Source organism: Petromyzon marinus, chromosome 12, assembly GCF_048934315.1.
Source record: "Petromyzon marinus isolate PM22_M1 ecotype Great Lakes invasive population chromosome 12, UKy_Petmar_22M1.pri1.0, whole genome shotgun sequence".
In the NCBI taxonomy this organism is placed as follows: Eukaryota; Metazoa; Chordata; class Hyperoartia; order Petromyzontiformes; family Petromyzontidae; genus Petromyzon; species Petromyzon marinus.
The window spans coordinates 11,054,008-11,074,188 of NC_133678.1; the positions used below are offsets into that span (position 1 = coordinate 11,054,008).

At 42.7% G+C, this 20,181-nt stretch overlaps 1 protein-coding gene across 6 annotated transcripts in view; it reads left to right on the forward strand.

Moving 5' to 3' along the window:
* The window catches only part of LOC116941772 (nuclear receptor coactivator 2-like), a 92,598-nt gene extending 85,393 nt beyond the window's left edge, over window positions 1-7,205 (forward strand). For all 6 annotated transcript variants that reach the window (XM_076066605.1, XM_076066603.1, XM_076066608.1 and 3 more), the window contains one exon: window positions 359-7,205. In XM_076066605.1, coding sequence (XP_075922720.1) covers window positions 359-562 — 204 coding nt within the window. In that variant the 3' untranslated portion in view covers window positions 563-7,205. The remainder of the gene's footprint in view (window positions 1-358) is intronic.
* The last annotated feature ends 12,976 nt before the right edge of the window (window positions 7,206-20,181 follow it).

The following is a 20,181-nucleotide window of genomic DNA, read 5'->3' on the forward strand; positions in this document are numbered from 1 at the left end:
GTTCTTTTTTTGTGATTTGCATGTCAGTGGAAATTTGAGCACTCGCATATAAGAAAGGATAACACTGAAAAGTTCAAACGATGGGTTTATGAACCCACTTGCTGTAATAGCATCTCACCACCTAACACCCTAGCAGATTTGAGAGTTAACAAAACTGTAATCATCCAAATCGTGTCTGCCGAGTGCTGGATTTCACGCATACGACTATCATCCATCCCTCCTACAAGTGGCGTTTGCACAAGACTGTGAGATGATTCCGCCACAGCTGTTGCATTTCATTCTTCTCTATCTCCCCCCGCCCTCCCTCCCTCCTCCCTCCTGTTTCCCGACTGTTGTCGGGGTATATTACCCTGTGCAGCCATTGCAGCAGGTGCAGGTGTTTGCGGATGTGCAATGCACGGTGAACGTGGTGGGCAGTGGCGGAGACTCTTACCTGGGTCAGGCAGGACCGCCGACACCGGGCCAGAAGCAGCAGCAGCCTGGTGCAGGGAATGTGACGGGGGCCCAGGCTGCTGCTCAGGCTCAAGGATCCAGCCTCCTGCAGCAGCTGCTAACTGAGTAGCGTTCACCAGGTCCCGGGCCACTGCGCGGCCATCCCTGTTCTTATATGCGGAATCCCAGCTTTGCAGGTTGTCTCAATGGAATTTTCACTCGTATTTATTTTCAAAGATGACCCGGCTCTCACGTAAGACCAGTTGGATCTTAAAATGCCTTCAGAAGTGTTATATCTTTTAATCTGTATGTTTGTCTTCAACTTCAGTGTGATGGGACACGTGATATTACACAAATCGTACCTTTTTTTTCTGACCGCCAGACTGTAGCTATATGTGTATAGATTATTTAACACAGTCTGGTTATCAGACTTAGTCAAAACCTAATGATTAAGTTTGTAGAAACTGAAGTTTGTGAACGAATGCGAGGGCAATTTGACAGGAACTGTAAATAGACATAAAACACACTTTCCAATTATGTATGTTACGAGATACCTGTAGCCACTGGCCATACAGTGAGGGAAAAAAATATTTGATCCCCTGCTGATTTTGTACGTTTGCCCACTGACAAAGAAATGATCAGTCTATAATTTTAATGGTAGGTTTATTTGAACAGTGAGAGACAGAATAACAACTAAAAAATCCAGAAAAACGCATGTCAAAAATGTTATAAATTGATTTGCATTTTAATGAGGGAAATAAGTATTTGACCCCCTCTCAATCAGAAAGATTTCTGGCTCCCAGGTGTCTTTTATACAGGTAATGAGCTGAGATTAGGAGCACACTCTTAAAGGGAGTGCTCCTAATCTCAGCTTGTTACCTGTATAAAAGACACCTGTCCACAGAAGCAAGCAATCAATCAGATTCTAAACTCTCCACCATGGCCAAGACCAAAGAGCTCTCCAAGGATGTCAGGGACAAGATTGTAGACCTACACAAGGCTGGAATGGGCTACAAGACCATTGCCAAGCAGCTTGGTGAGGTGACAACAGTTGGTGCGATTATTCGCAAATGGAAGAAACACAAAAGAACTGTCAATCTCCCTCGGCCTGGGCTCCATGCAAGATCTCACCTCGTGGAGTTGCAATGATCATGAGAACGGTGAGGAATCAGCCCAGAACTACACGGGAGGATCTTGTTAATGATCTCAAGGAGCCGGGACCATCGTCACCAAGAAAACAATTGGTAACACACTACTCCGTGAAGGACTGACATCCTGCAGCGCCCGCAAGGTCCCCCTGCTCAAGAAAGCACATATACATGCCCGTCTGAAGTTTGCCAACGAACATCTGAATAATTCAGAGGACAACTAGGTGAAAGTGTTGTGGTCAGATAAGACCAAAATGGAGCTCTTTGGCATCAACTCAACTCGCCATGTTTGGAGGAGGAGGAATGCTGCCTATGACCCCAAGAACACCATCCCCACCGTCAAACATGGAGGTGGAAACTTTGGGGGTGTTTTTCTGCTAACGGGACAGGACAACTTCACCGCATCAAAGGGCCGATGGACGGGGCCATATACTGTCAAATGTTGGGTGAGAACCTCCTTCCCTCAGCCAGGGCATTGAAAATGGGTCGTGGATGGGTATTCCAGCATGACAACGACCCAAAACACAGGGCCAAGGCAACAAAGAAGTGGCTCAAGAAGAAGCACATTAAGGTCCTGGAGTGGCCTAGCCAGTCTCCAGACCTTAATCCCATAGAAAATCTGTGGAGGGAGCTGAAGGTTTGAGTTGCCAAACGTCAGCCTCGAAACCTTAATGACTTGGAGAAGATCTGCACAGAGGAGTGGGACAAAATCCCTCCTGAGATGTGTGCAAACCTGGTGGCCAACTACAAGAAATGTCTGACCTCTGTGATTGCTAACAAGGGTTTTGCCACCAAGTACTAAGTCATGTTTTGCAGAGGGGTCAAATACTTATTTCCCTCATTAAAATGCAAATCAATTTATAACATTTTTGACGTGCTTTTTTCTGGATTTTTTTGTTGTTATTCTGTCTCTCACTGTTCAAATAAACCTACCATTAAAATGATATACATCATTTCTTTGTCAGTGGGCAAACGTACAAAATCAGCAGGAGATCAAATACTTTTTTTCCCTCACTGTATATGCAAGTGAAGGGTGTTGATGAATTTAAAACAGAAAGCAAGACACTTTATAGCAGTGAGCTTTAATGCCCTTAGAGGAGCTTCTGCTAGCTTGTGATGTGTGACTGTTGGCAGTGCAGTAGTAACTTGTTATTGTGAACATGGTTTTTTTTTGTATAATATATGGCAGTGGCTTACATAACTCAGATAGATGGTTGTAGTAGAAACAAAGCTAAAAAAAAAGTTATCACCATGCCACAATAGCCATTGTGTTTCTACCTTTGTATGAAGTAATTGGGATGTCACAAACACAATTTTTTCTTAACTTCGTGAATAATCTGAACTCTTAAAAACTGGAGCTTGTTTGCTAAAAAATGATGTGTGTATAATGTTAATGTCACCCATGTGAGAAATGCCACTTTTGGTTGTAAGCAAAATATCAAGTGACAGTGGCTTTTGAGAAACTGCCTTTTGTTTAGTCTTACAGGCCTCATGGCTTTAAACCTCAAATTTAAAAACCCTTATTTAAATGTACTTCTGAAAACCCTCCTCGGAACATAACACATGTACGATAGAGGCAGTATGACACTTATTTCTAACAGGTACATACTTTAAAAGTTTTTGTAAATTATTGTTGTGCATAATCGTTAATGTTCTTAAATATTACACGTCAAGTAAGTAAACAAATACGTAATTTTGAAAAGAGCTGGAGGAAGTGGTGTACGAATGAAATCTGAATCTTTTTCACGAAAGTGCGTCTGCAAAAAGTGGTTGCTTGTTTTGTGGAATTTGGGCCACAGCAGTGAATAAAAAGAGTAACCAAACCGTAGCGAATGGAGACTGGAGTTGAAACCGGCTGCTACCCTCCCTGATATATGCATTCACCTGAAGTGTGACTTACCGAGGCGTTTTGCCAGCAGAGACCGCCTTCTTGCTGTAGAAGAGAGACAATTTACTACCTGAAACGATGACAAGTTTTCCTCCTTTTTACATACAGGTTTTTTGCGTTTCTCGATGTAACTTGACAATATTTCTAAGCGTCTCACGTAGGCAGTCACCCAAAGGCTGCAGAATCCAGTGTCCTCGTGCAGTTCTATGGAAATACACAATTAAATTGTATACGAGTGAACGTTTAGTGTGCATTTGCCTTCGGTTGTCAGTCTCAGTGCTAGCCTAATTCGTCTTCATTTCCTTGGCCAATATACTTAAGTAGAGAGACCAATCCAACCTCTGGACTTTTAGTAACCATATAAAAACACTTGCACATTTTCATTGACAGAACCAGACATAGGTCACTTGAACTGAACTCTGCCAAGCAGCCGTTCCTTTCTCCTACAAGGAGCAATATTGTGCTTAAGGAAGTGTGTTTCCCCATGGGTTTCTATTTACCGTGTTTTTATAATGGCGTGCGTGTTGTAGGAAAGGCCATACCCAAAACCGATGGGTACTCTTTTATGATGCGATGCTTGTGGTCAATTAAGCCTAGACATCAGAGAGGTGCACACTGCCATCAGTGCTGCCACGTGAACTGACGCAGCAGTGGGATTGATCGGTGCAGCTGTATAGTGGAGCTTGGTGCGTTACAACTTTTGCAATGACTTTGGATCCGTGCTTTCCAGGAATCTTGCCAGTGATAATCAGTGGCCGATACCCCAGTTTCCCCATTGCCATCACCATGCCCTTACATCTGCTTAGCGTTGCTCAATAATAATAATAATAATGACGCAGATTCTGCAATCACAGTATCGGGTTGTAGATTTTGTCAAGCCAGTCAGAAGTAAACCAAATTGTCTGCTTTTTAATACAGAGTACATGTCTAAGCCTGGCCCTGGCAAATTAATGCTTTTAAAATTATCACAAGACCAGTTTACTGTGGGAGTCAATATTGTATGATTACAACAAATATACTACAATCACTTTTATAGAGCACATACAAATAATTTGCTGAAGCTTATGCTTGCCATTATAAGCTTTTGTTGATAATAATTTTAGAGCATAAGATATACAAATAAGTTAGGAAGATGTTATGAAAACTCAAGCTGTGACTATGCCATCAGGTCCACATTTTGTACCATGTAACAAATGACACTCAAGCAATAATTTTCAATGTAGCTTATACAATCGGATCCGTTTGTAAACTGTTTACCAATCACAGGTTCAAAATGTACGAGCTACAACAGCTGTGCGATAAAGTACGATGTTTAATTTATTTTTGTTTTGTTTTTTTGAAGGCAGGGTTTAAACCTAATGAGCATGGTTTTATTTGTTGTTGTTTTTTTGTACATAGGTGACCGCACAAGCGATAAATGTCCCTTTGTCCCAGAAGCGCCTCAAAGGATAGTTTCAACGCGAGGCTTTGCGAGGCATACAAACTTGGCGTATGCATTGACATTTTTGTTGTCCAATGCCAGGTAACGTAGCTTGAGATGATGCCTTAGCTCATTGATATATCTTAGGTTTCAAAAGCCATCGATCGTAAACATCCACTGTTAAACATTATTTAAGTTGTGTTTGTATCCCACACAGGTACACCTGGTGTATAGCCACTGTGTAACTACATAAGGGCAGCTAAGATTATATTTTTTTCCTCGCATTGTTCTTACGCCATCACTGGCAAATTAAAAGGTATTTCATCTGAGCTGTGGCAATTGTTTCAAGAGTAGCACAAGCTCATTGGTCACTAAGGTGCCGATTTACTTTACCAGTTGGTGCTGGGCCCTTGAATCCAAAAACGTAAAGTGCGTATTTAAGTAGGTTAAGTAAAGAATGTATGTTTTTAAGGCAGCTTTAAACTCAACAAGCATTCACCTGATTTGTACCAGGAAAAAAAACTACCTTTACTAAACACTACAATGCTGCTTTCAAAAAGGTCATTTCATCTTTTGATTGAAATTGATACGACTCTAAGGGGTGGTACAGCAGTTTGTGAAACTTTGTTATGAACCCAGTGACCTGAGATCGATTCCCAGCCAATGCTAACATCGGAGGGGAATTTGTAGAACCAGTCCTGTATCCCCCCCCCCCTCCGCCTTTACTGAACAGCATGGTGAATTATGGTCAAGCAACTCCTATGACAGCTGGGCACGGGGAGGCCTTCATCGATTGGTTGGCAAAGCATTGTGCACGATTATTCTTTTGGCTCTTACAGAATGACTCAGTTTGTGACTTCTATAAACTTTCATGAAAAAAATATTCCAAGATAAGTAAAGGTTTAGTCCAGTTCTGGAATACGAAAGAAATTGAACAGCCCCATATTTTTTGTGTAAGATCTGCAGAATCACGAGTCACAAAATGTGTTGCCAGTTTCTTGCATAACACACGTCCAATTGTATTATAGATTTTTTGCGTTTTGTAATTTATTTTTTATGAGGCTCCACTTTGTTCTATTGAGCTGGCATAATGACGTCATGTCACTTTGTATACACTTAAGAATGCAGATGAAATTAAGGCACAAAGAAATCACGTGATGGCCGGTTGCATTGCTGCGCATTTCGTTGTGCAGCAATCGGTGATGCGGGTATTTTAAACCAGGTTCTTTACAGATGCAAATCGACTGGTAAAGTGAACTGTCGCGGCGATAGAGCACGAAAGGCGAACACTTGGGTGTCGCTGACGGTAAACGTATGAACAAATTTAAACAGGCGTGATTTCCGACTTAAAAATGCTGTTGCCCTAAAGCTTAACGTCTTAGCAGTGCAACGCACCTTGTGCTGTGTTCATCCGGGTATTGATGCAGTCGATGCTCACGTTCAGAATCTGTGTTTACGCTAGAGTTATATATAAATATATATCCATGCTGAACATTGCTATTTAAACTTGTGGTTGCGTAGAAATGAGAATGGAGGAGTCAACATTTTAGTCCTTTTTTCGTGTTCTAGAAAAAAAAAAACTGACCGTCATTGGTCACCAGAATGTGAATTTTATTTTGCAGCTAAGTTGTCGAAACTGACAATTATTGATAATACTGTATTTATCATATTTTATGCTTTTTATTTCCATTGATGTTTTAGTCAGATGAGCATTAAACTTCCTGCACCCTTCAAGAAGTCAAGTTGAGCATTGCTACATGCGTTTGGCTCCATAGCAGTAAGTGAATCGAATCCTGCTATAGTTTGTTGGTAGTGTTTCTGAGTTTTTTTTTTTTAATATTTTAGATATCATTGTTCTTTTTGTGTAGGAAAAAAAGCTAACTCGAATGTGTACGATTTAGACAATGACTCGTTTAGACTAGTTTCACGCATTGTGTGCACGTGTTTATGCTTTCCCCAACTGGTTTCCAAGATTGTTTCTGTATTGTGAATTGAAATGATTTTTTTTGCGTGAGGTGCTTTTGTAAGTTGGCCTAAATGTACAGGGTTAATGTTGAATAACGTTGCATTAGTTCTGCATCTTTAAAGCAATATGTTTGAAAATAAGTCCCTTTTAAAGGTGGCCGACAGTGTTAGCTGTTTATATGTATTCAGTTCATCAACTTTAATTTGTTTTGCCTGTGTTTATTGTAGCCTAAGCATATTCTGACCATATTCAGATTTAAGCATCTATCTCTGTTAATCTAATGGCCTTTGCTTATAGATTATATTTGCTAATTTGCTGTAAAATATTGTAAATAAACAGGCTATCGGTTAACATTTTTTTTGGAGTGCATCATTTTAATGTTTCTTATTGCAGTGGTTATGTGCCCTTCATGGCAGCAGTGATGAATGTTCCACTTAGTTCTCCTGTACAAGACTGGGTCTAATTCATCTTGTAAATAGGTCACTGCTATATTCCCATGAAACATGAAAACACATAGCACACTGAAGCCTTTGTGGATATATAATAATCACCTCCTTGGACCTGTCACTAACAAACCATTGTAGTTAACCAGGTGAGAACTCAGGAGACCCAATGATCTTATTTTCAAGGGTGACCTGAGGTCACGAAATTCACAAAACCAAAACAATACGGTATTATTAAAATAAATAGTAATCAAGAGTAAAAAAAAGTGTCACGTGACAAATCTCAAATATTACGCAAATGTTAATTTCCTTCTGGCGTTAATTGGCATGGGCAGTTCATGTTTTGACTGAGTATCGTGCAATTGCAAATTACGTTACAGAAAAACTAAACATATATAGGACGTGTACTAATATGTTAACAGACAAGGATATACGGTCATGCTATCGCAAGTTATAAAGCATCGACGACTTAGTATCAAATTGTGATTTAGCCTTCCCACATCCAGTCAACCCCTGCCTTCCACCTCTCTTACATGGTGACACTAACTTGGTTTAAGCGACAGTGATTTTTAAACGTCTTGCTTAATTGTAAATAATGCAATTTTTATTGAATGTGAAGTAATTGTGTGAAGTAGTAAATGCATGTAATCTAATTGTAGTTTTTTGCAATTTATTGTACTATTATTTGCGGAATGCCACTGTCATCCCCCAGTAACATGAGAGCATCTTGCCGCATTGTGTTTGGCACAAAGGAGATGTGTAATGTAGTCCCATTTACTCATGAGTCTGCATTATATTTTAGTATACAGTGTACAACATTGCACAAATGGTGAATTAATATTTTTTCTATTTTTTTTAGTTGAAGAAATTACATAATCTCACGACTAGGGGGGGCGCTGTTGAATTTAAAATCCCTTGTCATACAAAACATTGTGTTTAGTGCAAAAGCATGCGGGGTCAACCTGGGCTTAAAGCAAATGAAGGTTAAAATCTCATGCAAAACTCATACAACACCTGTTCAAAGTACTCAGAATTAGACTCATACTGTTCATATGGATAAAAACCATTAAAACAGTTATTACCCAATAGGTCACTTAAAACTTATCGCAAACCTGGATCAACATAGGAAATGCAGGGGATTGAACTTCGCTTAACAGGTAAAACTCAACCTTAACCATAATGCATTCAAAGCTACACAACAACAGCATTAAAAAAAAAAATCTGTATAACAATGTCCTTTATACGGTAATTCCGCGGTTTGCGTCGGGCATGCGTTCATGAAATTTGCGACGAATATTGAACGGACGCAAACCAACGCGATTTACAGGCTAGAAGGTAGGCGGAGGCGACAGATAGCGAGAGGACAGATGATTATGCTGTCAGCGAGGCGAGTGTGGGGTAGAGAGGCGACGCAAACCAGTTATAGTCGTGGCATTAAGAAATAAAGTGACGATGAATTTGGCAAAACGACGTCAAAGGGGCTGGGGGAGACGTAAATCGGAGTATTACTGGACGACTACAGTCATCATCCGCTGTCACAAACACCAGCCCTTCACCTCCATCAAATGCAAATCAGCACCCCTTCCATCATTATCTTACTTGCTCTCCGATAGGCTATATGCTGGAAGAACACTAGTTCTAGAGTGGAAAGTTCAGATAAGCGCCTTTTAGTGGCTTTTCTCGGCATTTACAGCCCTGCCATTTACACTCACTCTGCAGCCATCAATCCCCAATGATCTCCCATGCCCCCCATCACTTCCTCCTTTAACCTCCCGGAACATCCCTCCTTCCTTCACCCTTCTTCACCCATCACTACCTCTCAACAACTCCCCTTTTGTGCCCATCTCCTCATCCCATGATAGCCTTTAACAGAGATCTCTAGAATTGGTCACACATAATTTGTAATTAATCAAGCGCTAAAATCTAGAGCAAATTTCAGAACGTAAACAAGTCTAAGACCTATAACATTTGGATCTTTGTTTTACGTTTCTGATCACGTGACATTTAAGCATCCTGTCATTCAGCAATGGCCCAGAGATGTACCAATATTCAGAGAAAAATAGGACATTAATTATTATTATTAATGAGGAGAGTTGCGGATACTGTGTTAGAGTTAGATGAGAGATGATTCAACTGAGCTAATTTTACAAGTATACCCCGCGGAGGGCCTTATACGGAATAAAAATAATGCAGACGGTGAGTCGCAAACATTCAAAGAAACAACATTCAATTCACGCAACACTCAACTGACACTGGTAGGTAATGCACATCATCAACACCGCTCAGCACCAAAGCCTGTTATGTTAAACATTTCAGCTATTTCAAATTCTCAGGTTTTTCATTCAAACTTATCTCTTCACCTATTTTTTTGTTCCTGGTACTGGATGCGAAACTTCCTTCGAATCGCGCTGAGTTGCCAGAGTGTGATCGTCCCTTGTTGCCCACTGCGATCTGGTGGTTTGGCTTCATCGGGCCCAATTCTTTAGACGGCGTTGCTCCCGTGTCAATCTGTGCCACCGACTGTTTTCCCCATCAATGGGTTCATCATATCAGAGGAGTCAGGCGATCGTGCTCACCGTCCATTGATCGCTGATGCTCGTTGGCAACGGGGCTCTTCTCGCCACGATGGTCACTTACAAAACCTGCCAGTAGGTGGCGGTGTGACGCTTTGGCAGTGGTTGACCTCAGGCACCCAATGTCTCAGTTGAGGATATTCTCAAACACCAGCCGAGCCCGAACACCAGAAAGCCTTTATGCTTTACACTATTCGCCGTTGCAATTTTAATTAAATCGAGAGCTTGGGAAACGTTAATCAAATCGAGAGCTCGGGCAGCGACAATTCACTCCGCTTAATCTTTGCTCCGGGAGGGGTACTGATTAAAAGCTACCCCCCCCACCACCCGTCACTCAACCATCCCTCTCCGAACAACACATAAAGCAGAGCAAGCCACTCGCAGCAGTAGGGACGGAGCTGCCAAGTAACCAGTCCACCATTCAGGATATCCTGGATACCTCGCAGGAAAAAAAAAATATTTGCCTGTGGGAATGTCGAATCACTAGTCTGGTGAAGAGCAGGGGTGGGGGTGGGGTTGGGGGAGTGTTTGCCAGGAGGAAGCACGACCAGCGAGCAACGCAAACCCAACAACGTATTCTCCAGTCACTCCGAATGACCTTAAACCACCCCACCACCACCACGACACACACTTCTCGTCGGGTTCCCTTTTGGCAGCCAAAATGAAGAGCAAAGTGTGACGATGAGCGGGCCACGTGTTCATGGGGAGCACACGCGGCGTGCGTCGATGTTGTCCGGCGCCCAATGCCGGTCACGGAACGCGAGGATGAATTTGCCGACGTACGCTGTTTGCGTTCAGCGCGCAAAAAATTCCACGCGTGCCACGGCGTATTTTGTTGTTTTTGAGGCAGCGTCCCATTCGTCAACAATTCTGAACATTTTGTGAGCACCACGCAGAGAGGCACTATTATTGTCGATCAATGTTGACACTTATGTTTCTTGGCCCATATATATACACACACACACACCGCATGTGCGCGCGTCTTTTCTGGTGAGGTTTACACAATTGTATTGTTGTTGTGATGAATAATTATCTTAGTGTGAACTAATTTGGTCTTAAAATGTATTTTTTTAGGCATCACGAAACTAAAATGTTAACCCATCCAATAAGATTACTGTTTTATATTCAAAATGTTCATATTGTAACTCCTACACTGAATATATACTAACAACACTTTTACAGTATTTTAAATCATTAATTTGATGTCGCAGTGAAATAATCTCACCAAAAAAATTACCAATATAGTTACATTATGGTTGAGAACACGAGTGCGTATACGCTCAGAGCAAGTGGTAGGTGGCATTACTGCAACACTTATGAATAAATAACTTAAATCAGTGCTTCATAATAACAACATGTGCAGTACAGTACAATCATTTATAACTTTCTTTTACAAACTTTTCGGCATATATGCGGGCTCAATTTTAACAGATGTGTTTTTTTTATTACTAATGTGGACTGCTGCTGATGTTGTCTTGATAAGAGCTTCTACCCTAATGTACAAGGCATCAAATTTGCACGAACCACACGTGGAAACACATGTGCTGTGGTAATGTATGTGTCGTCCTTGAAATTGATTGGCCTACACCTAGAGACAGCTTATTTTATGGCTTTGTCTCACCTGTGGCATAGAGCAAAGGACAGGCGAAAGCCAAACAGCCCAAGGGCAATGCAAATGCCAAAGATTTAAAAGCTCTGTAAAGCAGCTTTATCTACGGGAACCCTGTTTGAACATCTTAACACCTGAATTATTGCCAGAGATGGGTAAAGCTTTTTCTCCTTTTTTGTTTGTTTGAATCAACAAAATGCCACATTCGTTTGTACGCGCATCCTAAACGCGTTCTTAAAAATGCAAAGTTTATAGAAGAAGAAGAAGATGAAGAAGAAGATGAAGATGAAGAAGATGAAGAAGAAGATGAAGAAGATGAAGAAGATGAAGAAGATGAAGATGAAGAAGGTGAAGAAGATGAAGAAGATGAAGATGAAGAAGATGAAGAAGAAGATAAAGAAGAAGGAGAAGATGAAGATGAAGAAGAAGAAGATAAAGAAGAAGAAGATAAAGAAGAAGATAAAGAAGAAGATAAAGAAGAAGATAAAGAAGGAGAAGAAGAAGGAGAAGATGAAGCAGAAGATGAAGAAGAAGGTTCGCCTTACAAAATCAGCCCCGAGGGTGGCACCGGTTGAGACCCGCGCGTGTCAACGTCCGAGTCTGCCGAGCGACAGCTCCTGTGGCAGTGATGAAGTCGACCGCTAACGACCGTGGGAGCGGCCGACTTGGCAACGCAACGGCGGTCTTTTTCCCAGCTCTCCCCCACTGGTCCGCTGCAGGGAGAAGCTTCGCGTGGGGGGAGGAGAGACGTGTGTCGCATGTCTCTTCGTCAGCGATTAGGCGTCAAACGGGTGAATGAAAACGCCGATCCGATTGTTTGCGCGTTGAGCTGCGGAGCAGGCTGATCGGAGGAAGGCTTCCATTGTACAGGACACGATCGTTCACAGTAGTTCCGTTATGATCGCTGTTATAACTGGTGGTGGGGGAGGGTGGCGGGGATGGTGCCAGGTTGAAATGTTTTGGCACACTGGAATACAGAGGTTCCGTTTGATCTCTCGGCTCCCGACAGCTGAAACAAATGGACACGTTTCTTAAATCCGCCTGCGTCCACCCAGCAGTGTAGGTGAGTACAGCCCACAGGATCGGGATCTGGTGCGGTAAAGTGTGCCGTGTCTTCCAAGACGTCTGCCTGGCGTGGAAGGAACACCCTCTTCGAGATGAGCTCTCGACCACAGCTCCCTACGGAGCAGCGGTTCTTCTTACCCTGGGGTGCACGCTGCATCCTCCCGGGTGGGGGAGGTACAAGATGCCTTTTCTGGGGGTGCGAGACACGGCCAGATTGTTTTTTTAGAAGGTATATAATCGAAAACACAAATTAGGCGCGGGCACGTGAGTACAACTGCTTTGTTTCGTCAATCCCATGTATTTAGTAAGATATAAAAGGTACGATTTTGAAGCAAAGGGGGGTGCAGGCTGCAGTAAAAGTTAAGATGGACTGCTCTCGAGAGGCTCCCTCTAGTGGAGGCTCTTCCACCAGCAGGCATGAGTACAAGACGTTGCAGGGCTGCACCTTCAACTCTTTTAATTGGATACTTGGCAGGAAGATGATTGTGCGTTTGGAGTATTTGACTGCTGTACATTTCCACGCGATAAGCCAGTTCGTTGAAGCTATCATGTGTGGCCAGGTCATTTCTGAAATCTTTATTATTTAGTTTTTAACAGTATAAATTGATGCGCTGTTCCATTGCCCATTTTGACTCTATTAAACAAACGTTTAAGACAGGAGAGATTTTCCAGAGCAGTTATCCACCCCATAGGAATTATTTTTATTTCCTTCTGAACGAAGTACATTTCTCTCCACGGTGTGTGGCAAACGTGTTTTCATTTAAATTCAAAATAGACTCACGTTACAATGTAAACATATACAAACGTACCACACATACAATGCCTTATGCACTTACAACGAAATATATATACACGCAGTAATGGTTAAGCACACGTATAACAAAATATTCAAGTATGGAATCTACAATGAATATTGGTCAATTACAATTTTAAAGGATGCAAACGTGAAGACTAAACTCACGAGACGAGAGCACACGTGACAGCTCTCCAGCACGGATTATCTCTTGAACAAGGCTTGGTCTCGTTTGGAGGAGAGAACAGAGTAATCCCGAGACTACCCGCACAACCTGGCAGATTTCCCGATGCCACTCCATGAAACTGTTGAAACGCTCCCGACAGCTTTGCACGGTCCTCCAATCAACGGTCACATCTTATAAAAGTATTTCTCGCCTTTAAGGTCACCTTGCAAAATAATAGGGAGACCGAAAGGCTTTACTGCACGCATTACAAACGCGTGCGGTCATACATTCGATGCCACGGATTCGTTTGATATTTCTTAGAAAAAAAAAAGCATTTTAATTGGTCAGTCTTATCTGTTACACTTTGAAGTGTGTTTATTCTATAATTTTGCCCAGCCAGAACCAAAAAACTTGGCTCCAACTTCAAAACATATATAAGAGACATCTGCTTTTGTTGTAATTGGCCATGCCTGGTAAATATACCATGACTGCACATATTTTATATTTTAGAATACAGCAAATTCATGGAAAATCTGATGTTTTACATTTATTTTGGTGGAAATGAACAAATATGTGGGGGGGGGGGGGGGGGGGGTGGGGTTTGTCTGCAAATGTGGGTCATTGTTATCCTATATGTTCCTTATAAATTCCCTGATTAATAAAAGAACAACTCCATCATACACCAGTAAATTACATTCCTTGGCTATATATTCATGCTGTCACCAATGTAACTATACTCTCGGTTTATATGTCAAATGCTAAAATATACATGTCAAAATTGTGTCACCCCGTCCAAAGGACAGTCTGCCCACGAGTTACCTATACATTCCACAGTGACACCATGACCTTAACAGGAAAAATATATTAGGTGACCATATCAGGCCCATGGGTCTTCTGCATAGCACATTACTCATCTTCATAATCAGAAACTTTATTGATACATCTTTATGAATTGGTCGAGTGTGGTATTTGTGCTTGTGCAGGCCTGCCAACACAATATAACCAAATAATGCGTTTACTCATACTGAGGCTGCGCTTATGAAAATGATTTATCCATGCGTAAGTGCAAATGTAACACTTCCAACCAAGGCAAACAACACTGAAGCACTAGCTCTGTCCGTCAGTCTGTTTTTCCTCTCTGTAGAAGAGGGGTCACAACAACTTTCGTAAAGATGATCAAATATACAGGCAATTTAATTGTAAAGTCACCTTACTGAAGGTAACTTGCCCGGTAGAAAACTGGCCAAATTGATCAAAGGGTGGCCCAGAACTGGACCTGGACTTCTCCCCCTACGGCATTATTACGTATGACTTCATCTTGAGACAACATGTGATGTCGTGCACGATGTGTGGCTCTGAAAGGAACACTATGGCCAATTAAATACCGCACTTCCGAATACAATCACGTTGGAAAGTATTAGAGAAACCATGCATATGCGTTTTTTCTTGTGTACATTAAAATGTGTCATTCATTGATTTAACATGCAGCGTGATCCAATTACATATATAATTACAGATGCCCACAAAAGTAAGAAGGAGAAATTGTAGAAACTCTAAATTACGTTTAACTTCAAATGATCTTGTATGTTTTAACCCTCTGTAAGATATGGAATCATTGTTTTCACAACATTCAATCACCGTTTGAAAAGTATAGAGGGTAATTCGAAATGTGTGGGTTTCTATAACTAGAGTAATACGCCGATTTACATGCCCCTCTTTTAAGTCATTTCACAAATACGGCGTCACTTTATTACTAATACCATGACCTGATTTGCGTCGCTTCAACCCACGCTAAAGTCGCTGACAGCATTGCCCATCCTTTCGCGTGTCCGTTGCATCTCAGCTTTCGCCTCCACCGACCATGTACATCACTTTGATTTACATCGTTTCGATATTCATCGTCGCACATTTCAGGAACGCATGTCCGACGTTAACCGCGGTATTACCGTATAAAGTTACACGGGGAAGCTTACTTGCCTCGACGCAGCTTGCAAGGATTGACTGCTCACAGCAAGAATTTTAAGCACATTTTGCCGGGTGACGAATCCTGATATTAGAGCCGCACAAATGCCCCTTCAATTGCGGAGTGGCATAGGAATCGTCGCACTTCCTGGACGATGGGACGTCTGGCTCTGCTGTGATCTCCCTGCGTGCCAAGCGCCTCCGCTGTGTACGCCACTCAGCGTTAGAACACATTGTACACCAACACTGTAGTTTATACTCCCAAGGGGACCTCTCTACCACCGCCGCCCCCCCCCCCCGCACCAAGATCCCATTCTCTTGCGGAAGGGGACCACGGGGGAGAGTGGCACATTGCGTGGAACTTACCACAAATTGCACCGCAAGAAACGCACACACACACACCCTGGGGTAAGAGTGCTTAAATGTTCCTTCATTTTCTCTAAGTGCCTTATTATTGTGACCGCATTCAAGGAAAAAGGTTGCCACGTGTCATCTTTATTTCAACATCGGCGTGTTCATATCACCTCCGATATTAGGTGGGTGATATGTGTATACCTATAGTGGGTTTTTTTTTTCCATGTGAACACAGGATTATCCAGAGTCACACAGCTATTAATTTCAATCCCTACAGATGGTCTTCAGCATATACCCCATCTGCCTCTCCCAATCTTAACGCAAGCATGTGGATACCAACAGCATGCACATGTTTAGTGGACTTTCCATGCATGTCTGTGCATGTGTGGACGTGCCTTGGGGAGTGGTGGCGCAGCGGTTAACGCACCGTGCTCTTTACCCGGCGACCCGAGTTTAAACACGCAATCACGGCTTACATCGATAGCGAGCAATAGCTGAACCGGTCCCGGGGCCCCTGGTAGGTTGACTCAGCCTTCAATGAGTATACACAGTGCCGCGTGCGAACATTTGCACCGGGGAGCCAAAGGCAGCCTCGCTCCAAAGTGCTGCATCACAGGCATAAACCGCTGCTCCCGGCTGCATCCAAAATATGTTTCTTGCAAACACGGCTTGCACCACAAGATATAGGGCACGGGGTATTGGAGGGGCATTTCATCTTATTTTACACACTTGCCACCATCGGCGAAATGTATTTACACTGCACGTGCGATTAATTATTTGTCCAAATGCAATGGATACAATTGTTCTTCTGCTACCAATGAATTGAGATGTTACATGGATATTGTGGTCAGGCATCTGTATTTTCTTCATATGGCTGATGTTGATGCAGAGCAACAGCGGTAATTTTACATCGAGATGCTCGAGCCAGATAATTGCATCAGGAGTCGCGGAGTGGTGCATCACCGCGACGGTGCCTCCTCCGCATTTGTGAATCGGGCATTGACAGTCGTGATATATTCCATGGTTCTGTTCCAGATGGTCACCACAGTCTTCGCACATTGTCGGATAGTTTTATTTAATTATTTTCCATGCGTGCATCATCATCATTAAGTATCCACATCTGCCATGGAAGTTCTGCTACATCTGGTCTAGCTAGGACCTCAGCCCCCCCCCCACCACCCCCCAAATGTTTTAGTTCATCCAACCGCCCCCTACTCTGCCAAAGGGTCAGGTTTCACTTGAGTCTGTCTCCTCTCTACCCTGTGGGCACAATCACTGTGAGAAAGGTCATGCTGAACAGCAGCAATTTTTACTTCACATCCCCACCCACCACTCGGCCTCCAGGACCATTTGTTCTGTTTGCAGTCGTATTTATTGCGACCGTGTTCCAAATAAAGTAACATTTACTCTCGTCTCTTCACAAAATGACTTATGGCTTTAGATGCGTTGCCACCTCTTTGAGCAGATTCCGCTCAAACTCAATCGGATGCTTCATGTCACGTGGAATGCACCGTGCATCAGTCGGGTATTCGTACAATTATATCAGTCATTGCAGTGTTATTATTCACGGCATCTCTCTGGCCTCCATCTCTCTGCTATGAAAAATGGCCATTACCCAAAACATTGCTTATTTAATAGTTATTTTTTTTCCTCTTTCGGGCAGTCTTATAGACGAATGTGGCGAGTGTTTGTTTTTTAGTGCTCAACTCACAAAGCACACTCATCTCCGAATATTTCTAATTTCCAGTGGTTTGTAACTCAATTTCTACCCGGCCTTGTACGCCGCGTGACTAAATTTAGAGCACGTCTCTTCCTTTATAAAGGGATTCCTGAGCGTGCAGTTCCCATTCATTTGCCATCACAAAGATTCCGTAGCAGAGAAGTGAGGGCTCTGTTGTGTGTTGGTGGGCGTCACGGTCAGATGTAATCTGATGGTGGTAACAAGCAACGTCGCCACCTCCATTGCCATGGCAAAAAGTATGCTTCGTTAAGCCATGGACCAATTTTATCATCTGCATGATGCGGTACCTATCACATTAGCCTATATTACTGAAAAATAAAAACATTTATTTTACCATATAAGTCCCACTGAGCTATATAGCTATTTTTCAGAAGTGACCTGGCCACAAATAATAGCTCAACGAAGTGGCTTTTTTGCGTGGACATTTATAGCAGCCAAATACTCTAAACGCATGTTTCTCTAAATAAATATGGAGGGGAAAACCGGAGGACCCGGAGAAAAATCCACGCGACCACTGAGAGAACATGCAAACTCCAAATATAAAGCAGGCGTCAGGGTCAGGATTTAACCCACGACCCCCTGTATACCAGGGGAGGTAGTTAACATCTTGCCACCGTGGCACCCTGTATACTTGCACTTGCTTGGTGCTGTGGTTAAAGTGAGTGGCTCACAATCGGAGAGTTGAGAGTTAAAATCCTGACCAGGATTTGGCTCAGCCCTTCATCCTGCCGAGGTGAATACAGTGAGTTATCGCTTGTAAAAAGCAGTTGTCCTACGGCTGGGCTTGCTCCCATCATAGGAACGTAGGATTTCCACTGCTGGGTTACCAGAAGCTGGGCACCATCCCACACTCGTTTTAGCTAGAAACCACTTTGGCTTGTTTTAACACACAATCTTACCTGTGATGTATAAAAAAGAAATGTTATATATTTGTTTACAACTTACGACATGTCTTACAGGATGCCCACCGAGGAGATGGGCGATCAAGTCAGCTCGTGTGTAGGTGCGAGGTTGATTATTACATTGCAGGATTGTGAGATGTGGTGATGGCTTAGCGAGGCCTTCATCCAGCTGTGGATTGATAATGGCTGCTGTTGTTGCTGCTGCTGATAAATAAAATGTTTGTATTACGTTTATAGGCGTACGTGTAAGTATGAGTGTATATCGACATACACGTGGACAAATTCAATAAACACGCACACACATACATGACGAAATGCACGAATGATAAATATTAGCCAAGTAAATACCGCTCTGAAATTATTCCTAAAAAAAGGAAATATGTTATTACATGAGACAGCCGCTTGAATGGCCAGCTAATCTGGTCGGCTAATCGGTCCATACTAATCCAATCTCCTCCCTCCAGGGCATTCAAAGCCTGCAGCAGTGGCTGCTGGCAGGAGCCCAGATGTCCTGTGCTTGGGCCTCTCTTCCTCCTCTCTTTACACCAGCATCCCTCTCCGCCCAAACAAGAGGAGAGGTTCATGCTTTCCTCTCGGAGGTCAGCGCTTTTGATGTCTGATCTAAAGTGTTATCGCTTTCCAATTCGGCCCCTGGCTGATTTAGATATGGGCCCGACGCTAATTAAAGTGTGTTTATTGAGAGGGAGGCAATTACGGTGATAATGCAAGATGGTAATCATTTCTGTGTGCAGCAGATTTTAAATATGTTACGATGACTGTATTTCCATCGCAATCAGAAATATTTAAACAAATCTTGATGTTGGTGGTAATGAAATTACATTGAGTTTGCGTTCATATGAACAGGTATGTTTTAGTTTCCTTGAGGTCACACATTTGAAAGGCATGACAAAAATTAACAGGATATTTAATTGAATGGAATAACTTTATTAATCTATCTGAAATACTATCTATTCATAAATTGCATAACAACATGTTACATAGCACTGAATAATAGTAAGTCACAGAATTCTGTCAACCTACAGTGTCGCGGTAATGGGAGTTGTTTGACCATACTTCACCATGCTCGCCAGTGCGGTGTTGCTAAAAGTATGCGCCAAAGGCGGATACACATATCACTAACCACTGAAGTTGTCCACAGCCAAGAATCAAACTCGGGCACTAGGTATGTAGCGCAGTGCAATAATCACTGCACCACTGTTCGACCACGCAAAACTGTCATTATTTTAGTAAGACATTATCTTTCTTACAATAGGTACGCGTCGTTTCACATCTTCAGAAGGAAATTACTCCGTTGTTTTTTTTTCCCCGAGATTTTTTTTCTTTTTCCGAGATGTTTTTCTTTTTCCGAGACTAACGTAAGAACATGTACGGCCAAGTAGGAGAGAGTACATGGAAGCTCCGCGTCACATCGAAGCAAGAACCAGGGACACCAGAAAGCTGACCCAAGGCCCTCGGCTCACTCTGTCGGCCCCAAAAAAAGGCTGCGGTGTTGTTGCCTCCATTGTGGCCACCATCTCTTCCTCAGCAGCCATATATATAAGAAACAAATACTTTCTGCTGGGGGCTTAGCGAGCCACCGTCTCTGGGAAAAGCATCGGTGCTGACCGACACATCTGCCGCGTTTGGTTGGACAGCGCACTGACAGGCACCAGCTCTCACACGGGCAATTTTCCCCTCTTTCATGCATTAATATTGAAT